We start from the raw sequence: 20,790 nt of genomic DNA, 5'->3' as shown, positions 1-20,790 counted from the left end.
TGTGTGTGTGTGTGTGTGTCTCCGAAAACCGGTCTGATGACCTGCTGTTTTCCGCCTCCACCTCTAATAGAGGAAGAACTTGCGAAAAGCTTTGACACTCTCGGGTTTACAGGTGTGTGACGGCGTTGGAAGCTTTCTGACAGCACTAATGAAACTGACACAACACGGATGGACGCCAGGAAGAGAAGCCGGGAAGAAATACGAGAAGCTCAAGTGAAGTCTTCAAAAATACTCTTCAATACCGCAACATCACGCACGGATAGCGAAATAAAAGCCTCTAAACTCGGTCCGATTCCGAAACGAAGGTCGCGGGATGTACAGAGTATCATCTCTTCTCTAGTTATTGACCTATATTTGTCTCTTGCAATAAAACTCTGAGAACCTCAACACACACACACTCACACACACACTCGTACCTTGGTGAGGCAAGAAGGTCCCGTTCACCTTTAAGCCACTATGTGCCAAAAACCAAAAAAGGATGCACTACAAGGTAAATACATCCATGAGTACATTTCTGCTAAACCACAATATTTCCTCCTCTTCAACAGAAATGCCAGATAAAGTGATAAAATGTCGGCCTTTATGTCGGACGTCCAGTTACCGCAGGGATCCCGACTTTGTGTCGCATAAAAATGCTGACTTTAAGACGTTTTAGTGTCGGATCTCAGGTCCTTTTCTGTGACCGCAGCTTTCAAAGTTCGACTTCAGCAAAGGCCGACTTTCGATCTTTTTGATTGTAAATTACGGAATCGAGGAATGTGATTAACGTGTCGGAGAATCAAAAGGAGGCAGGGTTCAACTGGAACAGGTGAATGGGACATGTTTTTCCTTACAGGGGATGGCGTTGCTTTAGATTGGCCAAATTAAGAACATAAAAAGTATATTTAAAATTCCCCGCCTCTTAACTAACCCCGAAAAACGTCCGTCCGATGAAAAGCTGAGCTCGGAAAATCCCCCGTGGCAAGTGGACGCGCGAAACACTCCACACGAAAACGTACACAACCCGTAGAAAATAAAGGCCGACCTTGGGACGACCTCAGATACCGAGGGGAAGCGGTAAAGTCACACAGATTAGCCACATATAAAACAAGGTGTCATCTGCAAAGAAACTGATAATCCCACGTAAAACAGAAGTCAATGGTGAAGCAAGAAAAGAAAGGTTTTTGTTTTTAAATTCTGAGACTCCGCTGCCGCCGTCGACGGCGATGCGACTAACTCGGCGGTCCTGTTCGCCCGTCCGGAGTGGCGTAAATGTTACATCGATTGACTTTTCGTTGACCGAACGGAGGAACATCCTCTGTCTGTTAGATCCCGTTTGCCCAAACTGTGTCTTTTTGTGTCGGGGTTGAAAGAACTGACTAGAAAACTGCGGACATGTGAATGTTCTCACCCGACACCCCTCCGGCTCCCACCTCTGTCCGAGAAGCCGAGAAGAATTCGATCCGTCCGCCGAATCGCAAAGATAAAAACCGATGGTAAAAATCGGGACAGCGAAGCGGCAAAAGAGGATACGAAATCTATTTCCCGCTTTGGACGACTGAACGCATCAGAAGCTTGATTTCCGGAGTCGATTCGGTCGAAAGCAGAACCTCCAACGTTCGGATTACCGTTAGCATTTTCTCAAAATCAAAATCGAGAAATTATAAAATCGAATCTCGACAGGGACGGACAGAACGATCGTTTCCCGTTCCCGTAACCGTCGCCGTGTCGAGAAGTCTTTTAAAACAGCAAAAGAAGACTTGGAATAAATGTACCTTGCAACGGCATGAGAAGAAAAGCATTTGGGGTTTCGCCCGACCTGAAGCGGGAGGCGGAATTCTCACACGAGCACAAAAACAGACACGCCTGCGGTCGGAAAGGTGAAAAACAGGTACTCACGGACACGTCCTCAAACATCATTTATTCTCCCGCAGGAAAAAAAAAAAAAGAAAAACTACGCGCACCAGAAATGTGTAAAACTCTCGTGCAACTCCTTTGCACCTGACTGTCAATAGGCAATAACATGGCAGAGTTTAGCGAACTGACCTAAAACCGAGGGGAGAGGTCCGATGACTGCCGATAAAATGTTGACTTAAAATAACGGGCGACAAATTGGAGCCAAAAACGGCTCTAGAATAACGTGACTCGAGCAGCAAATAAACAGCAAATAAATAGGAATGATAACAGGCGGTAAACAATTAAAGTGACGGCGATTCGAAACACGCTTTCGGCGGCTTCCGATGAGAAACACGGTCGCGCTCCGATAAAACGGAAATTTCTACAAAACGAGAGCCCCGAACTCGGTTTGCCGTTTTGTGCCGGGCGACGTTTGAATCATTTCACATGAGTCGCGGTTGTTACCGTCGCTGCGGTTTGACCTCGGGCGTGATTTGCGAAGCGGCGCAGGATAAACTTTGAACGCTAAAACTACAAAGACCAACACATCCACGCGGTAGCAGCTAAGCGCCGGGGCCATTTTGATACGAAACAAAACAAAAACACAAGCGGAACTGCGGGTTTTAGACCATGAAGCGGTGTTCCTTGCCGTCGTGGGCCATCAGAATGACGTTGCGGTTGGACGTCCAAATGAGGCGAGCCAGTTTCAGGTGATTCTGGGAGCCCGGAGACGCCGGCTGCACCGGAGGCACCTGGTAGGTCTTGATGCAGCGCAGCTGAGGAGCAGAGTTTAGCATCCCGATGCTACCCAGGAGGCTGGTGTTCATCTGAGGAGGGAGGGTGCACAAAAACAAGAGTTTGTTGTGCGGTAGAAACGAAGCCTGAAAGCTGGATGGCGCAATAATGGGAGACGCCTTCACGGCATTTATAAGATCTCTTATTGCTCAAGTTTTAGAGCCTTGTTCCAAACAGCAGCAGTGTGTTGCACAATGGGAATAAAGCTTAAAATCTTTGTAGTGTTATGGGAGCGCTGCAAGAAAAATGTATCCGTTTTTTTTAAATGACTTTACAGGACATTAAGGAAAATTAATATTGGGCCGTTCAAAAATACTGCATTTTTCCCTGCACATTCTAATATTTACTGTAATACGGGAACCTCTTTTCCCCAAACCGTCTGCAGCTCCTGGATCTTCTGTTCATCATCCACAAACTGTTTCTCCGTTCCTTCTTAGGACTCTTAGGAATGCAATAACTTGGTTTTCCAGGGTTCATTACATTTTTGATTTTATTATACTTTATTAACCCCTTGCGGGATATAATTTCTCATGCCGGTCACAAATTATTCCATTATTGTGTCCAATGGGTTCATTTATTTGTGTATTCCTTTCAGTGCATGTTGCTCCCACTCATTTTATTTGATTGATTTTGGATTTTTAACATTACATTTACATTTTTTATTGAGTGAATTTCACTCGATCAAAAATTTCGTTATTTTATTTTATATTATTTCATTTTCTATTTTTGGTTTGTAAAAAAATATGCAGACATTGCTCTTGTTTTGGACACTCCTAATAAATAATCCTTCATTTTCTGTAAAATAACTGAGAAATGAGACATATTTTCATGATTTGATTTGGAATCTAACGTGCAGGATTCGCAATACATGGAAATAAAACTATTGGAGGGAATTTGAGATTTGTTCACTTTTTAGACACACAGCTGCTTTTTATTTGTTCTAAAAATACGACGGCGACTCGATCAATCAGAGCCGACGGCGACGTCATGACAACACGACAACAAAAAATGTGTTATTGATCACCGGACATGTGGGGAACGATCTGCAGCTTCTAAAACCCTGCGACGAAACACAGCAGGCCCAGAGAAGCCTCTGCTGCGGAGTCCAAAAAGACGGTGTGTGTGTGTGTGTGTGTGTGTATGTGTGTGTGTGTGTGTGTGTGTGTGGGGAGGCGTTCGGATGTGTGTAGGAGAGGCATGGCAAAGAGAAACTGTTGTTTCCTAAGATGAAAGTGCCCCTCCCTCAAACAAACACACACACACACACAGTGACACACACACACACACACACACACACACACACACACACACACAGACAAACGTGAGCGCAAACATGGACAGAGCGTCTGCAGGCTCGTTACCACAGCAGCCGCCCTGCCGGCGCAGCAGCAGCGGTTTCTGCTTACAGTAATGCCATTAGAGTGTGTGTGTGTGTGTGTGTGTGTGTGTCTGCAGACAGTCGTGTTGTAAAGACCTTCCATTCAAGCTAACAGTTCTGGGAAAAAGCGGAGTGTGTGTCTGCCCACGTGCACACGTTTATGACTGCGATCCCCCGCCTCCCATCGTATCGCCCTCTTTATTCGGATGCACTCGCGAGTTCGGGTGAAATAAATCTCGGCAGACGTGAATCCATTACACACACACACACACACACACACACACACACACACACACACACACACACACACACACACAGGAAGAACAGCGATGAAGAGCTTTTCCGTTAGAGGGTTGTGATTGTTTTCATCTGTAAAAGTAGGAGTCACTTGCCTGCCAGAAGGAGATGTGGCTGTCGGCGTTGGAGTACGTGGCCAGGTACCTGCCGTCGGGGGCGAAGGACACGGCCGTGATGGGACCCTTGTGCCCGTGGATGTTCTGCAAAGGAAGGACATCAAGAGTCGCGGTTATTAGTCCGGAGGTCGCGAGTCGGACATCGCCGGAGCGTCGCGATCTTCGGAGACGCTCCGGCGATGTCCGGAGGAGCGCCGGACGCTTCCCTCCGACTTGGAAAACAAGTGCAAAGTCGGAAAGGGACGATTGAAATTTCACGGCCGAGGTGAGAAACTGCTGGGTAGAAAGAAACCGTCCAACCAGGATCTCCAGGGTCTGGACCGTCTCTGGTCTGAGGAATGACAGATTTAAAATGCCGGCCGTCGGGGTTCAGGTTGTTGTTCGGCTACCGGATTCTAAATGTCCGTCGGTCGGCGGCTGGAGTCGGAAGGAGGCTGCGGACGGAACGCGTTTCACCGTTTGACCGGCAAACCTGCACTTTCCCGACGCAATGAGGTTTAGATGGAAAAGTCTCAGTCTTGTGTTTTTGCCACTGGAACCCGACTTCCTTCAGCAGAAGGGAATATTCAAATATTTGTACTTTTTAAGACCTTAAAACACTTTATAGCCTTGACTTTGACACTTTATAGCTTTATTTGTATTTCTTACTCTCCCTCTTTCCTACTATTATTTATTATTGTTATGTTTTACTTGAAACTCTGGCACGACATTTCCTTCGGGATAAATAAAGTTGTTCTTATTCTTACTTCCTGGATCTTCTTCTCTCACACCAACTAATTCCATGTCCTCTTCCCCTCCATCCAAAAGCCTCCTTCTACTCAGATCTTCACCGTCTCTCCTCGGTCCTTGTGGAAACCACCTCAGTCTGACTTGATCTCCAGAACATCTCCCAGGTGCCGTCCCTGTGAGGGACTCATTCCTGATCCTCTCCGTCCTCCTGGCTCCTGAAAGGAACCTCAGCGTCTTCATCTCTGCAGCTTCCAGCTCTGCTTCCTGTCTCTTCCTCAACGGGTCAGTCTCACCTCCGTCTTCTCCGCCTTACCTTTCATTCTGCCTGTTATTCTTTCATCACACCTCACACTGTTTGTCACTTTTTTGCTGGAACACCTTTCCTCTTTTACACTTTAGAGTTACAAGAGTTCCTTCCTTGAAAGTTAGTCGCAGCAAGACAGAATATATGTGTGTGAATGAGAGGAACTCGGTGGAACGGTGAGGCTACAGGGAGTGGAGATCAAGAAGCTGGAGGATTTCAAGTATTTGGGGTCAAAAGTCCAGAGCGTAGGAGAGTGTGGAGAAGAGGTGAAGAGACGGTCCAAGCAGGTTGGAATGGGTGGAGAAAAAGTGTCAGGGGTACCAAGAGATAGAAGAACATCAGCCAGAAGGAAAGGAAAGGTGTACAAGACAGTGGTGAGACCAGAGATGATGTTTGGACTAGAAACTGTTCCAATGACCAAAAGACAGCAGGCAGAACTAGAGGTTGCAGAGATGAAGATGTTGAGGTTCTCTTTGGGAGTGACCAGGATGGAGAGGATCAGGAATGAGTCTATCAGAGGGACGGCACATGTTAGATGTTTTGGAGAGAAGGTCAGAGAAGCCAGACGGAGATGGTTGGGTCATGGACAGAGGAGGGATAGAGAATATATTGGTAGACGGATGCTGGAATTGGAGCTGCCAGGCAAGAGGTCTGGAGGAAGACCAAAGAGAAGATTTATGGACGTGGTGAGAGAAGATATGAAGGTAGTTGATGTGAGAGAGGAGGATCCAGAGAGTAGGGTTAGATGGAGAAAGCTGACCCGCAGTGGCGACACCTGAAGGGAAAAGCCCAAAGGAGAAGAAGAATCTGTCACAGGGGTGCAGGACATGTATGACCGAGACAAAGTGATGATTGAGATGTTTTGGACATGAATAAAGGAGTGTTCATGTCCAAACCATGGTGAAGATCTGGGTAGAAGGTTGCTGAAGGTGAATCTGCTAGGCAAGAGGTCTGGAGGAAGACCAAAGAGAAGATTTATGGAGGTAGTGAGAGAAGATATGAAGGTAGTTGGGGAGAGAGAGGAGGATCCAGAGAATAGGGATAGATGGAGAAGGTGGATTCGCAGTGGAGACCCTGAAGGGAAAAGCCCAAAGGAGAAGAAGAAGAAGTTACAAGAGTTCCTTCAGGGCTGGTCGGTAGGCAGGTGCAGGGTGGAAAAAGAAGAAAATGTTCCACCATCCGATTTCTAGTAATGCTGCTGTGCAAGAACATCTGCAAATATTAGCAAGGAGGCTAAAGACGCTCTGCTCGCCAACCTGGAGACCGTTCCAACATTTTAACCTTCCTTAAATAGCGATGGATTTTACATTTAAGGCTTTCTGAGCTGTTACTTTTGTGCCGATGAACCCAAAAGAAAGTTTTTGCGCCGCAGTGAACGAGCCACAATCCCGAGAAACGTCGTCAACAAACCACCTCTCAGCGAAACGCCGAAAACGAGCAGGAAAGTCTTTTAAAAACCGCGGCAGCCGGTGGAAGTCCAACTCAGATCCCGAGTTCTGCCCCCGATGAGATGATAAGCCGGACGGCAAATTTCGGGCCGTATATCAGCGAAACTTGTTTTCCTCCAGATTTAGACACATTTTTCTTGACAGTAAGTGTTTGGTGCGGGTGAGATAATTCCATCAGACGACAGAGAGCCGCCGGTCCGACAGATGCTGCCGTTCGCCTGCAGAACTCGTGGGACAAAATAAAACAACGCGGCGCTGCGTCTAACGTAATAAACTGTCCCGGCAGATGAAGGGCGCGTAACGCAATAAAGGGCCTCCCAGAAAATCTCCATCCAGCCGCCGCCTGGATCTGGGATTACAAACTCTCACCTCCAGATGAGATTAGGACGTGTCGCCTTGAGCACCCGCACCATGAAATAATAACCCATCTGCGGTGATTAGAGCGCAGAAGAAAAACAGAAAACAATCTCGCTGTTTTACGCGCCTCTCCCCGTCTTCCTTTAGAGAGAAAATCCGGTTAAGAGTCCGTCACTTTTGGCTGAAGGAGAAGGTGAATTATTTGATTTCTCGGCAGCGTTTCATCCCCATCCACCCTTCCCCTTCGAACCCTGAGTCACCTCTTTATGAATCCCTTCGTTTCCCCCTTTTAACCTTCTTCTTGTCTTCACCGAGCGCCTCTATCTCATTTCCCATCACTCCTGTTGTTCCGGGGAGGAGGAAAGAGCAGCGACTCCCCATCTCAGTCCCTGCGGACGCCGTTTCGACCACCGGACGGCTTCTGGCCGGTCGGACGGCACGCCGAGACGTGGCTATTGGCTATTGTTGATTGAGGACAAAAATCAATGGGTGAAGACTTGGAGTCGGGAATCATCTTACGAGGTGAGGTCACTCAAAGTCCAAGTAAGGCTCCGAGTAAGGAGCCTACCAGTAGCTGCCAGGATGCCTGACCCTGGCCTTCAAAACCACCTCAGGAACAGGTCCAGCATATCTGAACCAAATGATAAGACCTTATGTTCCTCTGATACAAACCTACTAGCAGTACCTTCTGCTCGCTCTAAGCCATCTCAGGCAAAACTGTTCTCAGTTCTACTACCTCAGTGGTGGAACAAACTTCCGGAAGCAACAAGACCAGCATCATCTCTCTCAACCTTCAAGAAACAGGTAGAAACTTTACTCTTTCAGGACTTTTTACTGCGCTGATGCCCCAGATCAGGTTAGGCAGCAAGTTAGGCTATGCAGTGTGTGTGTGTGTGTGTGTGTGTGTGTGTGTGTTTGTGTATGTCTTTGTCAAAAAAAAACCAAACTCACTAACCCCAGCTTACTGTTCTGTATATTTCCTGTGCATCTTGTATTTACAAGTGTATTTGCAGTCCTTATGTCCTCGATTGTAAGTCGCTTTGGATAAAAGCGTCTGCCAAAAGCAATGTAATGTAAAAAACAAACCTAAATTATCTTCGTCTGCTGTCTATCCTTGTTTTGTAGCTTAATTTTGACATTTGGACCATTCGGAAAACTTCCACCCTATCTGAATACCCAAAGTGTCCGAAAAGTGATACCGAAAACGATGTACCATCTTGCCGAGGCCGTCCCTTTGGACGATCTGACGATCCGACCGCCGGCTCCGACCGAAGTTCACGCTGTCGGACGTTCTCCGCCATTTTCCGTCCGAGCCGATGCCGGGCGAGCGGGCGAGGACTGAGATGCAAAGGCAACTCCATTTTCACGGGTGCTGAGAAATCGTTGTTTAATCGACAAAATGTATCGGATCCAAAGTGAATTCCGTCTGTCATCCGAATCTACCGCTTCAATCCCGGGGTAGATTAGTTAGAACCAGCCCGCATCGGATCCTACATCTGCCATATTGTCTAGATGTGTTGGGATCGTCGAGGTCGGCGAGACCTTCTGAAGCTTCTCCGGGGGCAACAAGCCCGCCTCTTATTTAGCAGCTTAATGATAACTTTCAATTTGATTTCAAACGACGACATGAACAACGATTACGACTCAAGGTGATTTAACTGCAACCCGAGGGGGACGGCTAAAATAACCGTCTAGTCGCTGGATATTGAGTGCGATTGCTTAATGGCCATCAAAAATGGATGCTTTGGTAGATATGATGATCGGGGGTGGGTGTGTCATGGTGGACTGCCTACAGAATCAATCAGCCTATCAGAGAGCAGTGAAGCACACTGAAACCATTTACAGCACTCCATACTTCAATACACCTGATGCCTGGGGACACAGCTCGGTGTGTGTGTGTGTGTGTGTGTGTGTGTGTGTGTGTGTACACATGGAAAACGAGTCACACTTTGTTCCCTTCCCCCATGACGAAGAATGGCAGGGTTTAAACCCGGCCCCTTTGGGGACCAGCATTATGTTTATGAATATAAAAGGTTTTTGGTTTTTCTCTCGCTCTTAAATGGGTTTGTTTGTGGAGTTGTGTGATATTATTGTAAACACACTTAATAAACCAACTAAACACACCAACTAAATACAGCGGGGAGAACAAGGGTTTGATCCACTGGTGATTCTCAGCTTTTGCCGCCTGCGAAGCTTGTAGAGGTTTGTCGTTTTTACCAGAGGTGACGGGATCCAACGCAAAAATCCAGAAAATCACATTGTATGATTTTTAAATCATAAATTTGCCTTTTATTGCATGACATGAGAATTTGATTCGTCAGAAAAACAGAACTTAATATTTGGTACAGAAACCTTCGTTGGCAATTCCGGAGATCGGACGTTTCCTGGAGTTGCTGAGCAGGTTTGCGCTGCAGCAGCAGGGATTCCAGACGCTCCTCCATGCAGATCTTCTCCAGATCCTTCAGGTTTCGGGGCGGTCGCCGGACTTTCGGCTCCCTCCGAAGATATTCTGTAGGGTTCATGTCTGGAAACCGGCGAGACGCTTCTTACGGAGCCTCTCCTCAGTGTTTGGGGTGGTCGTCGTGCCAGAAGACCCGGCCACGAAGCATCTCCAAGGCTCTGACTGAAGGTAGGAGGTTGCCGAGCGAGATCTTGCGATACACGACCCGTCCGTCTTCCTCTCAGTACGGCGAGGTCGTCCCGTCCCCTTTGCAGAAAAGCACCCCAAAGAGTGATGTTTCCACCTCCGTGCTTCACGCCTGGGATGGTGTTCTTGGGGTTGGACTCCTTCTTCTTCTTCCTCCAAACACGGATCCAAAAAGCTCTATTTTTGACCTTTTCCCCTGTGTTACTCATGGTTTTCTTTGGACCGTCACCTTGATCTTCTTCCATTTTCATTTTCACCGTTCCATCCCAGACGTCCTTCCACGGCTCTGGTCTCGGCCACGGTGGAGAGGTCGGAGTTTGTTTGGTGGAGTGTGTGGACGGGTGTGTTTTCTACAGGTGAGGAGTTCAAACCGGTGCCGTTGATCCAGGTCCCGAGTGGAGAACAGGAGGGATTCTTAAAGAACAACTCATAGATGTGTGAGAGACGCCACTCCTACTGGTTGGGAGCTGATCAGATACTCATGTCATGCAATAAAAAGGAAAATGAATGACCTCAGAATCAAAACATTTTCTGGATTTTGGTGTTCGATCCCGTCCTTCACGGTTGAAGAGTTCCTCTGGTGAAAATGACAGACTCTACATGCTTGGAAGTGGCAAAAGCTGTAAAATCAGCAGCGTATCAAACACTTGTTCTCCCTGTGTTTGTGCACCGAAGGCATCATGGTGATGTTTAATGTGCCTCTTCCATCACAAGGTCTGTGAATCAGTACAATTCCTTATTTTCTCCTTAGCATCCCTGAGATCTATTTTTCCTCGTGTTTAAAACCCTTTGCGTGCTTCAGAAGTCAACCGTCCAAAAGTCACGTTTGGAAACATTTGTCACGACACGAATCACAGCAACTTGACACTCTCTTCTCGCTGGAAGCAAAGTTCATATAAAAATAAAGAATTAATCGACTTGGAGATGAAGATGTGAGGACCACCGCACGTCCATCCACGAAGGGGAAAAAACAAAAACTACAAACTGACTGGATTTACCGAGCTTTTTATCAAAAAGCCAAAAAATGAAATTCAAAAACAGCCTCCTTCTGAAGCTTGCCGTGTCGCATGTAAAAAGATGCTAATCGTGCCTCTAAGTTCAATTAGAGGGCTGAGAAGAATCTGTTGAAGAAGCTCAGCAAGCAGCTGGATGCACACACACACACACACACACACACACACACACACACACACACACACACACACACACACACACACACGCGTAAAGCAATGCAGCAGACAAAGGCCTGTTCACAGAGGCTGATCAAAGCTGTGGCAGATGGTCATGCAGAGTCTAGCAAGCTACGGTTGGACACACACAGATGGACTCCTCCCTCACACTTACTCACCCTTCCTTCCTTCCTTCCTTCCTTCCTTCCTTCCTTCCTTCCTTCCTTCCTTCCTTCCTTTCCTCCCTCGCTTTGTTTTCCTTCCTTCCTTCCTTCCTTCCTTCCTTCCTTCCTTCCTCCCTCACACTTCCTTCCTTCCTTCCTTCCTTCTCCCTCGCTTTGTTTTCCTTCCTTCCTTCCTTCCTTCCTTCCTCCCTCACACTTCCTTCCTTCCTTCCTTCCTTCCTTCCTTCCTTCCTTTCCTCCATCACTTTGTTTTCCTTCCTTCCTTCCTTCCTTCCTTCCTTCCTCCCTCACACTTCCTTCCTTCCTTCCTTCCTCCCTCCCTCACACTTCCTTCCTTCCTTCCTTCCTTCCTTCCTTCCTTCCTTCCTCCCTCACACTTCCTTCCTTCCTTCCTTCCTCCCTCACACTTCCTTCCTTCCTTCCTTCCTCCCTCACACTTCCTTCCTTCCTTCCTTCCTTCCTTCCTTCCTTCCTTTCCTCCCTCGCTTTGTTTTCCTTCCTTCCTTCCTTCCTTCCTTCCTTCCTTCCTTCCTTCCTTCCTTCCTTCCTTCCTCCCTCACACTTCCTTCCTTCCTTCCTTCCTTCCTTCCTATTCATCAACCCTTCCTTTGGCGACATCCTTCGCTCAAACGGACGATACGAAGTCGATCGACCGCTCACCTTTTAATGGTCAAACTCATGTCGATCTCAGCTCGGCCTTCCGTTAGAAAAACGGTCCGCCGTTGTTTTCGGTGCCGGCTGGAAAAACCGTCTCAAAATACAGGTCAATCACTGGTCATGTGAGACCAAAGCTTGCACAATCTGACCTCCAGCCTCGGGGCAGAATCTGCAGGACGCTCAGGTGGAGCAGGTCCTGCAGACACTCCTGACTTCCCACCAGGTCCCCCTAGAGGTGCTGTTTCTGTGCTCAAAGACACCCCGATATAAGAGAACGAGGTCATCGCGGGAGTTCTTTCTGACTGAGAATCACATCCGTGCACGAGTGGAGGCGCCATTCTACGGTCACATGGTTAGACGATGCTAATAATGTAGCCGTGTGGGTCGACTGAGAGAGAGACCGGCTCACAAACTTCCCAAACTGCAGGAGAGCGGTCAGATGTTTTCGCAGCTTTACAAAATTGTCCAAAAACACACAGGAGACGTGAAATCAAATGAATGAGAATGAGATAGTGAATGTTTGTGTCTCTATAGGACATGTGAATGACGCACGGTACACATAATGAACGAATCAACGTGCCTTTGGACAAATATGTACATATACGTTCCAGTGGGGAACTAAAAACATCCTAATTATAACCTCTAGCTCCGCAATTGCAGTCAGTGTTTATTAGAAAAATTCAAAGAGTGTTTCATCAAAAACACACATTCCTTGGCTTGTTAGGAAGGTCAATCACCGCAAATGGACGCGAGTGTGTCATCACGGCGTCCTGAAACCCAACACACACCTTCACACACTCACAGTCAGTGTGGCTGTTGGGCGAACAGGGGCCACTGCAATTATCATATATATGTATATATATATATATATATGACCTGCTTCATGGGATGAGACGGCTCAGGTTACGGCAAATCAATGTGCAGCAAATTATGAACACACACACACACACACACACACACACACACAAGCGTTCTGTGCGCACATACAAGGAAACACATGCAAAGTCAGAGCCCGGTTTAAATGAGTGATCGCTTCATCGTTAATTACGGAGGGTAGAAGAAAAGAAAAGAAAACAACTCCTCGTATGACGACGGCAATTATGGAAAAATACAAGACGGGAAAAGGCAAAAGAGTTTTGAAGAAAAACTGATGGGACAAAATGATGGATGTATGGATTTAGACAGAGGAACATTCAGGTGGCTGGATTTTACAACCAAAGAGCAGAAAAACAAATACCTGGCATTTTCCGGTACGAACGTCGTAGAGGGCCACCGAACCTTGGCGGGCTCCCACGGCGATGCGGTGACTGCGGTCACAGTAGCCCACCATGTAGAACCTGGAGATCATGGGGATGGACCGTCAGCCAGCAGATATCGGGGTGCAGGTGGAGGTCAGAGGGTGGAGGCGGCATTACAACACAAAGGATAAATGATGGGGTCTAAAATCTTTCTTCAAAACACAACCGCTCCGTTGCCGTTTTCAAAAGTTCAACGTCGCTGTTTACTCTCCGCTTTCCATTTCAAGCGTGGTCTCGGGGGAAAAAAGCGGGATACGGACATTTGAAATGCAACGTGGGGCGACGGCAGCACTCCGGCTGGTCCGCCTCGCTTCCCGCGCAGGATTTGCGAAAGGACTCAACAAATGTACGGCTTATTTTTCGCAAAAGACGTCTTCAAAACGTCGACCCCGTGGCCTCTGCGAGCCGGCAGCCATTGTCCTGAATAAATAAACGTACGCGCCGAGCAGATGGGCCGGAGTTCATCCGCGTCTCTGGTTTCGGACAAAAGCGCGGCTTGGAAATAGATACAGTTACAATATGTCACATTCTGGCAAATCCGCCAACAGCTGCTTCACCGGCGCCCTCGGCAAATACTTACTTGCAAATAGAAGGGAAGCATTCTTGGAGTCCCTTCTTCTTCACCAGGGAGCCCTCGATACAGTACATGATGATATCCATGACCTGAGGACGAGGAACGCGGTGAGACCTTTCCGTCGGCTTTCGTTCCGCAAATAGGCCGGTTTGGCGAACGTCTCCTAACGAACGATTTAGCGGAATTTTACTTCGACGAGCAGATCCACGACGTCCCCGGGCATCTTCTCGATGAGGATGTCGATCACTCTCAGTATCTCGGTCTTGGCTCTGGCCAGCGTGGTGGTGTGGACGTTCTGCTGGGACTGAGAGTTGGCCTGGGCCGCGTTGAAGCGATGCACCTGGCGGACGGACGCGGGTCGGGAAAAGACGCTTTCAAAATGGGTTTCAGACAACATTTGTCAAACTGGACGCGTGACGTTGGTACTTTCTCTTTCTGACTTGTTTAGAAAAACAAACAGTGAAGATGTGAACTCGCTAAAACCAACTAACTCAGCACTGAACATTCGTTAAATGGATTCACATTTGTGAAAAAATACACTGCTCAAAAAAATAAAGGGAACACTTAAAAAACACATCCTCGATCTAAATGAATGAAATATTCTTATGAAATACTTTGCTCTTTACACAGTTGAATGTGCTGACAACAAAATCACACAAAAATGATCAATGGAAATCAATTGTATCAACCCATGGAGGTCTGAATTAGGAATCACACTCCAAATGAAAGTGTAAAAACAAACTCCAGGCTGATCCAACTTTGATGTAATGTCCTTAAAACAAGTCCAAATGAATGTGTGTTGCTTCCTGAGTGGACACTATGATTTCACACAAGTGTGATTGCCTTGGAGTTACATTGTGTTGTTCAAGTGTTCCCTTTATTTTTTTGAGCAGTATATTTTTAAATGAACCTCTAGTACATCGTACAAGCAATCGAGGTTTTTTAAGTGCGACTTTTCAATTGAATTGCATCGTAAAACACGTCAAAATTGCCGATATCAATGAAACGGATTGCCTGTATCTGCATTCAAATGATGGTTTTGGGGTTTGGAAGCGGTGCGAGCTCAGCGTACCTCTCTGGCGATGGTGGTGATGAAGGCGGGCGGGCGCGCCGTGGCGATCAGAGAGAGGGCGTGGCGGGCCGAGCGGGCAGAATCCGCCGGAGGGTTGAGAGGAAGACCCATGGTGATGCTGCCAGGGAGAACAGGAACACTTTAACAGGGTACAAAACTATTTTTGAAGCAAGGGGGCGTCACAGATTTACCAACTTGCCATTGAATCTATGACGGATATCTAGAAATGTATCTTGGAGCTAATTAGCAATAGCCCTGAGTGTTATGAGTGCCCGTTGAAAAATCCTCTGGGATGAATAAAAGAATAATATCCCCCGACGGCGAACCCAAATCATTCTTTTGACTTTACACCAGTGGTTCTTAACCTTGTCGGAGGTACTGAACCCCACCTGTTTTACATGCGCATTCACCGAACCCTTCTTTATTGGATGGAGGATCGTTTCGTCGATGGGTACAAAGAACAGGCGGAGGAGCCTTTTCATGGAATCTGGCTCCCTTCACCTTGAATCCAGCAAGCGCTATGTTCTTGTAGCTCCCATCTCCATGCAGCTGAAGGAAGCCTTCCCTTAGTTTTGCCGGTGCTGGACTAGAATTGCTCATCTTGTCTTTGCAAATCATACAGTCAGGACATCGATTCCAATCGCGTTCCGTCATACGTGTGAATCCGTATTGTACGTATTCTTCCGACCGCTTTCTTTTTTTGCCTGACATAATTAGTATGAAGGGATTAAAATATGAAGAAAGAAATCACATGACGTACCATCACGACAGTCACAAGTTACTACAACTGAGCGCGCCAAAATCCCCGCAGCACGGATAGGCCGAGCTATGTGGCGTGATCACCTGCGGCCGGTGATGTCATCACCAATGTGTGTCTTGACCTCCGCCGAACCCCTGAGACTGACCCGCAGAACCCCTGGGGTTCCATCGAACCCAGGTTAAGAACCACCGCTTTGCACCAAATCTTATTGGATTCGCGCCACCCCTGCACCAGGTCTCCTGAAAACCAGAACCGAGCCCAGAATTAGCGGCTACGCAAAAAGTTAGACTACACTTAATACGTCCGGCTTTGCACAACAGGCTCCGGCGAACGACGGCGATATTAACACGGTTGTTATTTTCTTGTAATAGAATATGAACTGAAAGTACAGCATCTCACTTGAGAATATTGATGATTTTAGAAATAAGAGACAATCCCTTTATTATCTTGAATCGATGCACAAACGGCGCTTGCTCGTGAAATCGGTGACGAAAATCTCCCAACGGAAAAGAAAGAAAGAAAGAAATCACGTGAGGAGTGTTATTATTACATTTTTTTTTTTTTTTTGTAAAATCAAAAGATAAAACGTAGAGGGGAGAAAGGCGAGCCGGAGACCGAGCCTTACAAATATATGAAGTGAAGAGATTAGCGGGCAGCTTATAATGTCAAGGCCGAGTCAATGGGAGCCATTCAGCAGACGACGGCATAATGGACTCCCACAATGCAACAGGAATTAGACACACACGCGCACACACACACCCTAACAGCTGGCCACACACCCCTACGAGCGCGCACGTGTGCCAAACACACAGCGGAGAGTGAGGGTGAGCGAGGCCATCTTGTTAACAAATGACTCCGGGGAGGAAGCCAGCGAGAGGGAGGGAGCCGTGAGCCGACGGATACCCGAGCCACGCCGTTCATCTCTTCTTATTACACATCCAACCTACAGATCCTGTAATTAATACCGCTAATATATTGGCAATACATCAACAATATTGAAATCTTTAATTTCATTTGGAGAGGCGGCTGTAATTGGAAACAGTCACCATGTTGATATAAGGCGGCGGGAGAGCGGGGAGCTAATTGTACGGCCGAAGCACCGGGGTTAATGACCGGCATTTAAAACGTGTAATGAAATAATCTGGTTTGTCGTTACAGCCGGAGCCGAGGCGCACGCACACACACACACACACACACACACACACGCACACACCACACACACACACACACACAGATCAAAACGAAGGGGACTGGCTTGACCCAGTGCACCTGCATTTGGACGCTAGCTCTACAGCACACTGTCTGTATTTAGCTGTGTGTGAATGCATCAATGTGTGTGTGTGTGTGTGTGTGTGTGTTGAGCAGCAGGCCTGATGCTCGAGTGCTGTGCGCTCCATTTCCGACCGGAAACTGTGACGCAGGATATCGTGGCCAGCGTTTTATGGGCCGGCTAATCCTTGAGAGAGAGCTGTGGAATCACCCGGCAGGACAGACTTTATTTTTCCCAGAATAGCGGTTTATTTGCGCCGGATGCAACCGGCCTTAAATTGAACACGTCACTTTGCGATCATAACATTTCGAGACATTGTAAATATTAACATGGAGTAAAGGACTCCAAACCTATAATATCAATAATAATAATAATAGCAATGAACGACAGCCTGCTAGCAAAGGATTCCCGGCGTTTACTTTTATTCACATCTGTGTGAAAACCAAGCAGGAAGCATGTGAGGAGCGCAGGAGGTCTTTCATCTCACAAAGGGCTCGAGGAATGTTAATATTTTGCTTTTTGCACTGACACAGCGGGAGGCGTGAGGTTGACGATGAACCTCAGAAGGACTTCGCAAAAAGATAATCTAATTTAGTTTAAGCGTAGTTATGACGCAACGGCAATTCTGCCGCGCTGCATTTCCGTCAGTGGCACTGCTGCTCAGTCAAGAGTCAATTTTATTGTCCGTATCGCCACGGGATTCACAAATACAGACGATTGGAATCGCGTTTCTCAAAGACACAACGGGCTAAAGTACGACAAATTATAAATATTGTCACAGGAAACAGCCAGTAAAGATGCAAAACAGTTAAGACCTAAACTTGTGGATGCATGTAAGATAAATTAATCATTCTTATTCTCATTCACAAAAAGCAGTTAAAACTGTAATGAGTTCAGCGCATGATCCAAAACGGGGCCGAGAGCAAACACACGGGGAGCAGCCAGTGTGTGTGTGTGTGTGTGTGTGTGTGTGTGTGTGAACCTGACAACATGACTGCATTCACAGCCAATATCACACTGGCGTTACCCAGTCGATACTGTGGCTAACAGAGGCACACTCACACACACACACACACACACACACACACACACACACACACACACACACACACACACACACACACACACACACACTCACACACACAGCGAGGACAGGAGATATTGATTGTAGTCCGCGTGGGAGGAGTCACATGGTGAGATGCCCGGCTGCCAGAAACCAAGACAGCCGGACTGACAGGTTTAGAGCCGACTGACCGAGTGGCCCGCGGACGGACGGACGGACGGTCTGACCAGCGGTTCCGTCACAGTCATCCACCCAAAAAAGCGGACGATGCAACGTGCAAACTCCTATCACTCCGATCACTCGCAGATTTGGCGGGTCGAGGCGCCCAGTTTTGATTTGTTGCCTAAGTTCCAGAAGGAACCCCGTCATTTACGTCTGCATTTGCGGTTTTTCACCTCCGGCGTGCATAAAAAGCCCGAATCAGGGCCTCAGATGCTTCCGGACACGACGGGAGGTTCATCTACAGCTTTCCGAGAGTAAAGCTGGACGGTCAGGAGCTCCGGATCTTTCTGGAAAATCTTTGGGTCAAATCTTTGTACTTAAGACCTTAAAACACTTGATAGCCTTAACCTTGACAATTTATATGTTATTGTATTTCTTATTCTCCCTCCTTCCAACTATTATCTATTATTCTTATGTTTTTGCTTGAAACTCTGGCACAACAATTTCCTTCGGGATAAATAAAGTTGTTCTTATCTTATCTTATCCAGACCTGCCTTTGAGCAATGCTCCCCAAGCATGATTATTAGCAGATTCAGCTAATGGGGAAACTCATGGGATGTGCAAAAGTCTCTGTGTAAAGTCCGGAGAAACCAACGGATTATCCGGTGATTAGATGTTTTCTTTACTATTTGGTTGAATATCCCAGCGAGGCAGCAGCCGGGATAACGATAGCTTCCCCGCCTGCTTCACGCGCCGGTTTAAAACCGGAGGTTCTTGTAACGCCCAAAGTTGCAATGACAGAGATGCTAATACGCTTGCTAATCAGGTGGCTAATTAAAGAAGCGGCTCGGTCACTCACTGACACGGCTTCAAGCCTTTACGCTTCAAAAAAAATAAAATAAAAAGCAACATTTGGTCTGAATTTTAGTAGCCAACTACTCACATCTGTAACTTTTACATGACTTTTTTTGTGTTGAAATTCACAGTGACAGCAATATGCACGCACACACACACACACACACACACCATGTAAACATTCATTTTCCTCTGCATGACAAAAGCACCTTTTTATTTACAATCATTGCACAAAAAAAGCACCGAACATGAAGAGGTGTGTTTATCGGGTTGTGCGTTGTGATTAAATTGATTTTGACATTTTACGGATGAAACCCGAGAAATGAGCGTTCCAGCAGATTTCCTTTCCTTTTCTTTCAACCACACGGCCTCTCACCTTCATAAAGTCAGGATGTAGCTTAATTTCCCGAATATTAGCCGGTAGTTTTTCACATGTTTTGATCATTGCAGTTTAAACAAAGATGCGGCTCATTTATGGATTTTATTTTTTTGTGTCTAACAGGCGTCACGCCACCAAAACATTTAGCCTCATCACATCGCACCGATGAAATGAGTGTGAAATTCCGACGCCGTTCAATTCCGACAGGGAAGACGACGACTTGAATGGTTTTAGAGCGCAGGAGGAAGATGGAGATAGACATCAGCTGGAGGAGGACAAAGCAGGGATAGAAATGGACGGACGGACCTCGTCTTATTTATTATTCATCTTTTTCATCAGCCGTGTTACGGGCACTGTTTGGGAAAAAAAACATTTCCAGTACGTATTTGTGGATGTTACCGGTAAGGATTTAATTAAAAGTTAAAAAAGAAATGATTCTGTGTAAGCTCTCTCTGTGTAAATATGTCATGTTACAACCAAGTGCAGCCTATTTATGTACACACACATTTATCCAGTTATTTCTAGCCGGTGCGGCTTATATACTGATGCGCTCATTTGTCCGGAAATGATGATCTTTAAAGAGAAGCGATTGATTCATTGATTCCTTCGCTCCTCAGTTGGGAAATTGGTTTGAAGCTATTTGAGATTTTTTATTTATTTTTTTTTAAGAATGTAAAACAAAACATGCTAGTTTCTCTCCTTTTCCATGCGTACCATTAAACATTGGGACGGCCATGTAAAAGTGGAAACACCTCCTGTGCCATCTAGTGTTCTGGGTATTATACAACGCACCTTTTAAAATTGTTTATATATTTTATATATAAACATACAAACACATTCATACGTATACGTATATATATATATATATATATATATATATTTTTTTTTTTTTTAATTAATTTTTTTTTTTTTTAATTATTTTTTAAAATAATCATTTTATTTAGGCCAAAAAAAAAAAAAAATCTATTTTGTGAAAAAATAACTAAGGCAATGATTTTAAGAAGGTGATGATATACGTGCATATATATATATATATATATATATATATATATATATATATATATTATTTTTATCAAACGTACAAAATTTTGTATACTGCAAGTTCTGGCTATGGACGCAATGAGAGTTGATAAAAACCCTATATGAGTAAATATGAATCAGCACAAATGCTGCAACATCATGCTAGTCTTAGAAAAGGTCATGGCAGTGATGGTAGCAGACGTGCACGTGCCTGTGTCCGCCTGTGGACAGATGATTCCTACTGGTTTTACAACACGACCCGGGTTTTTAATTCAGGGATCGTTTTAAAAAAAGCAGATTTTCAACCGCATTCATTTGAAGACGTGCACAAATGAGCCGCCATGTAAGAACGGCTCCTCGTAAACCCGCCGCGGTTGAGA

General features: G+C 46.2%; 1 protein-coding gene across 1 annotated transcript in view; it reads right to left on the bottom strand.

Annotated features, from left to right (window-relative positions):
* Nucleotides 1-2,350: 2,350 nt before the first annotated feature.
* wdr7 (WD repeat domain 7) overlaps nt 2,351-20,790 on the bottom strand; it is a 91,476-nt gene continuing 73,036 nt past the window's right edge. The window contains exons 25-30 of the mRNA XM_086171092.1: nt 14,902-15,019; nt 14,020-14,169; nt 13,836-13,918; nt 13,195-13,294; nt 4,441-4,545; nt 2,351-2,702 (exon numbers count right to left, since the gene is read on the bottom strand). Coding sequence (XP_086027218.1) covers nt 2,499-2,702; nt 4,441-4,545; nt 13,195-13,294; nt 13,836-13,918; nt 14,020-14,169; nt 14,902-15,019 — 760 coding nt within the window. The 3' untranslated portion in view covers nt 2,351-2,498. The remainder of the gene's footprint in view (nt 2,703-4,440; nt 4,546-13,194; nt 13,295-13,835; nt 13,919-14,019; nt 14,170-14,901; nt 15,020-20,790) is intronic.

This window comes from Fistularia commersonii, chromosome 23 (genome assembly GCF_037954325.1).
Source record: "Fistularia commersonii isolate RoL2024-O1a breed Wild chromosome 23, RoL_Fcom_v1.0, whole genome shotgun sequence".
Classification (NCBI taxonomy): Eukaryota; Metazoa; Chordata; class Actinopteri; order Syngnathiformes; family Fistulariidae; genus Fistularia; species Fistularia commersonii.
Note: the sequence above shows the minus strand (reverse complement) of the source record. Positions and strands in the feature narration are given on the sequence as shown.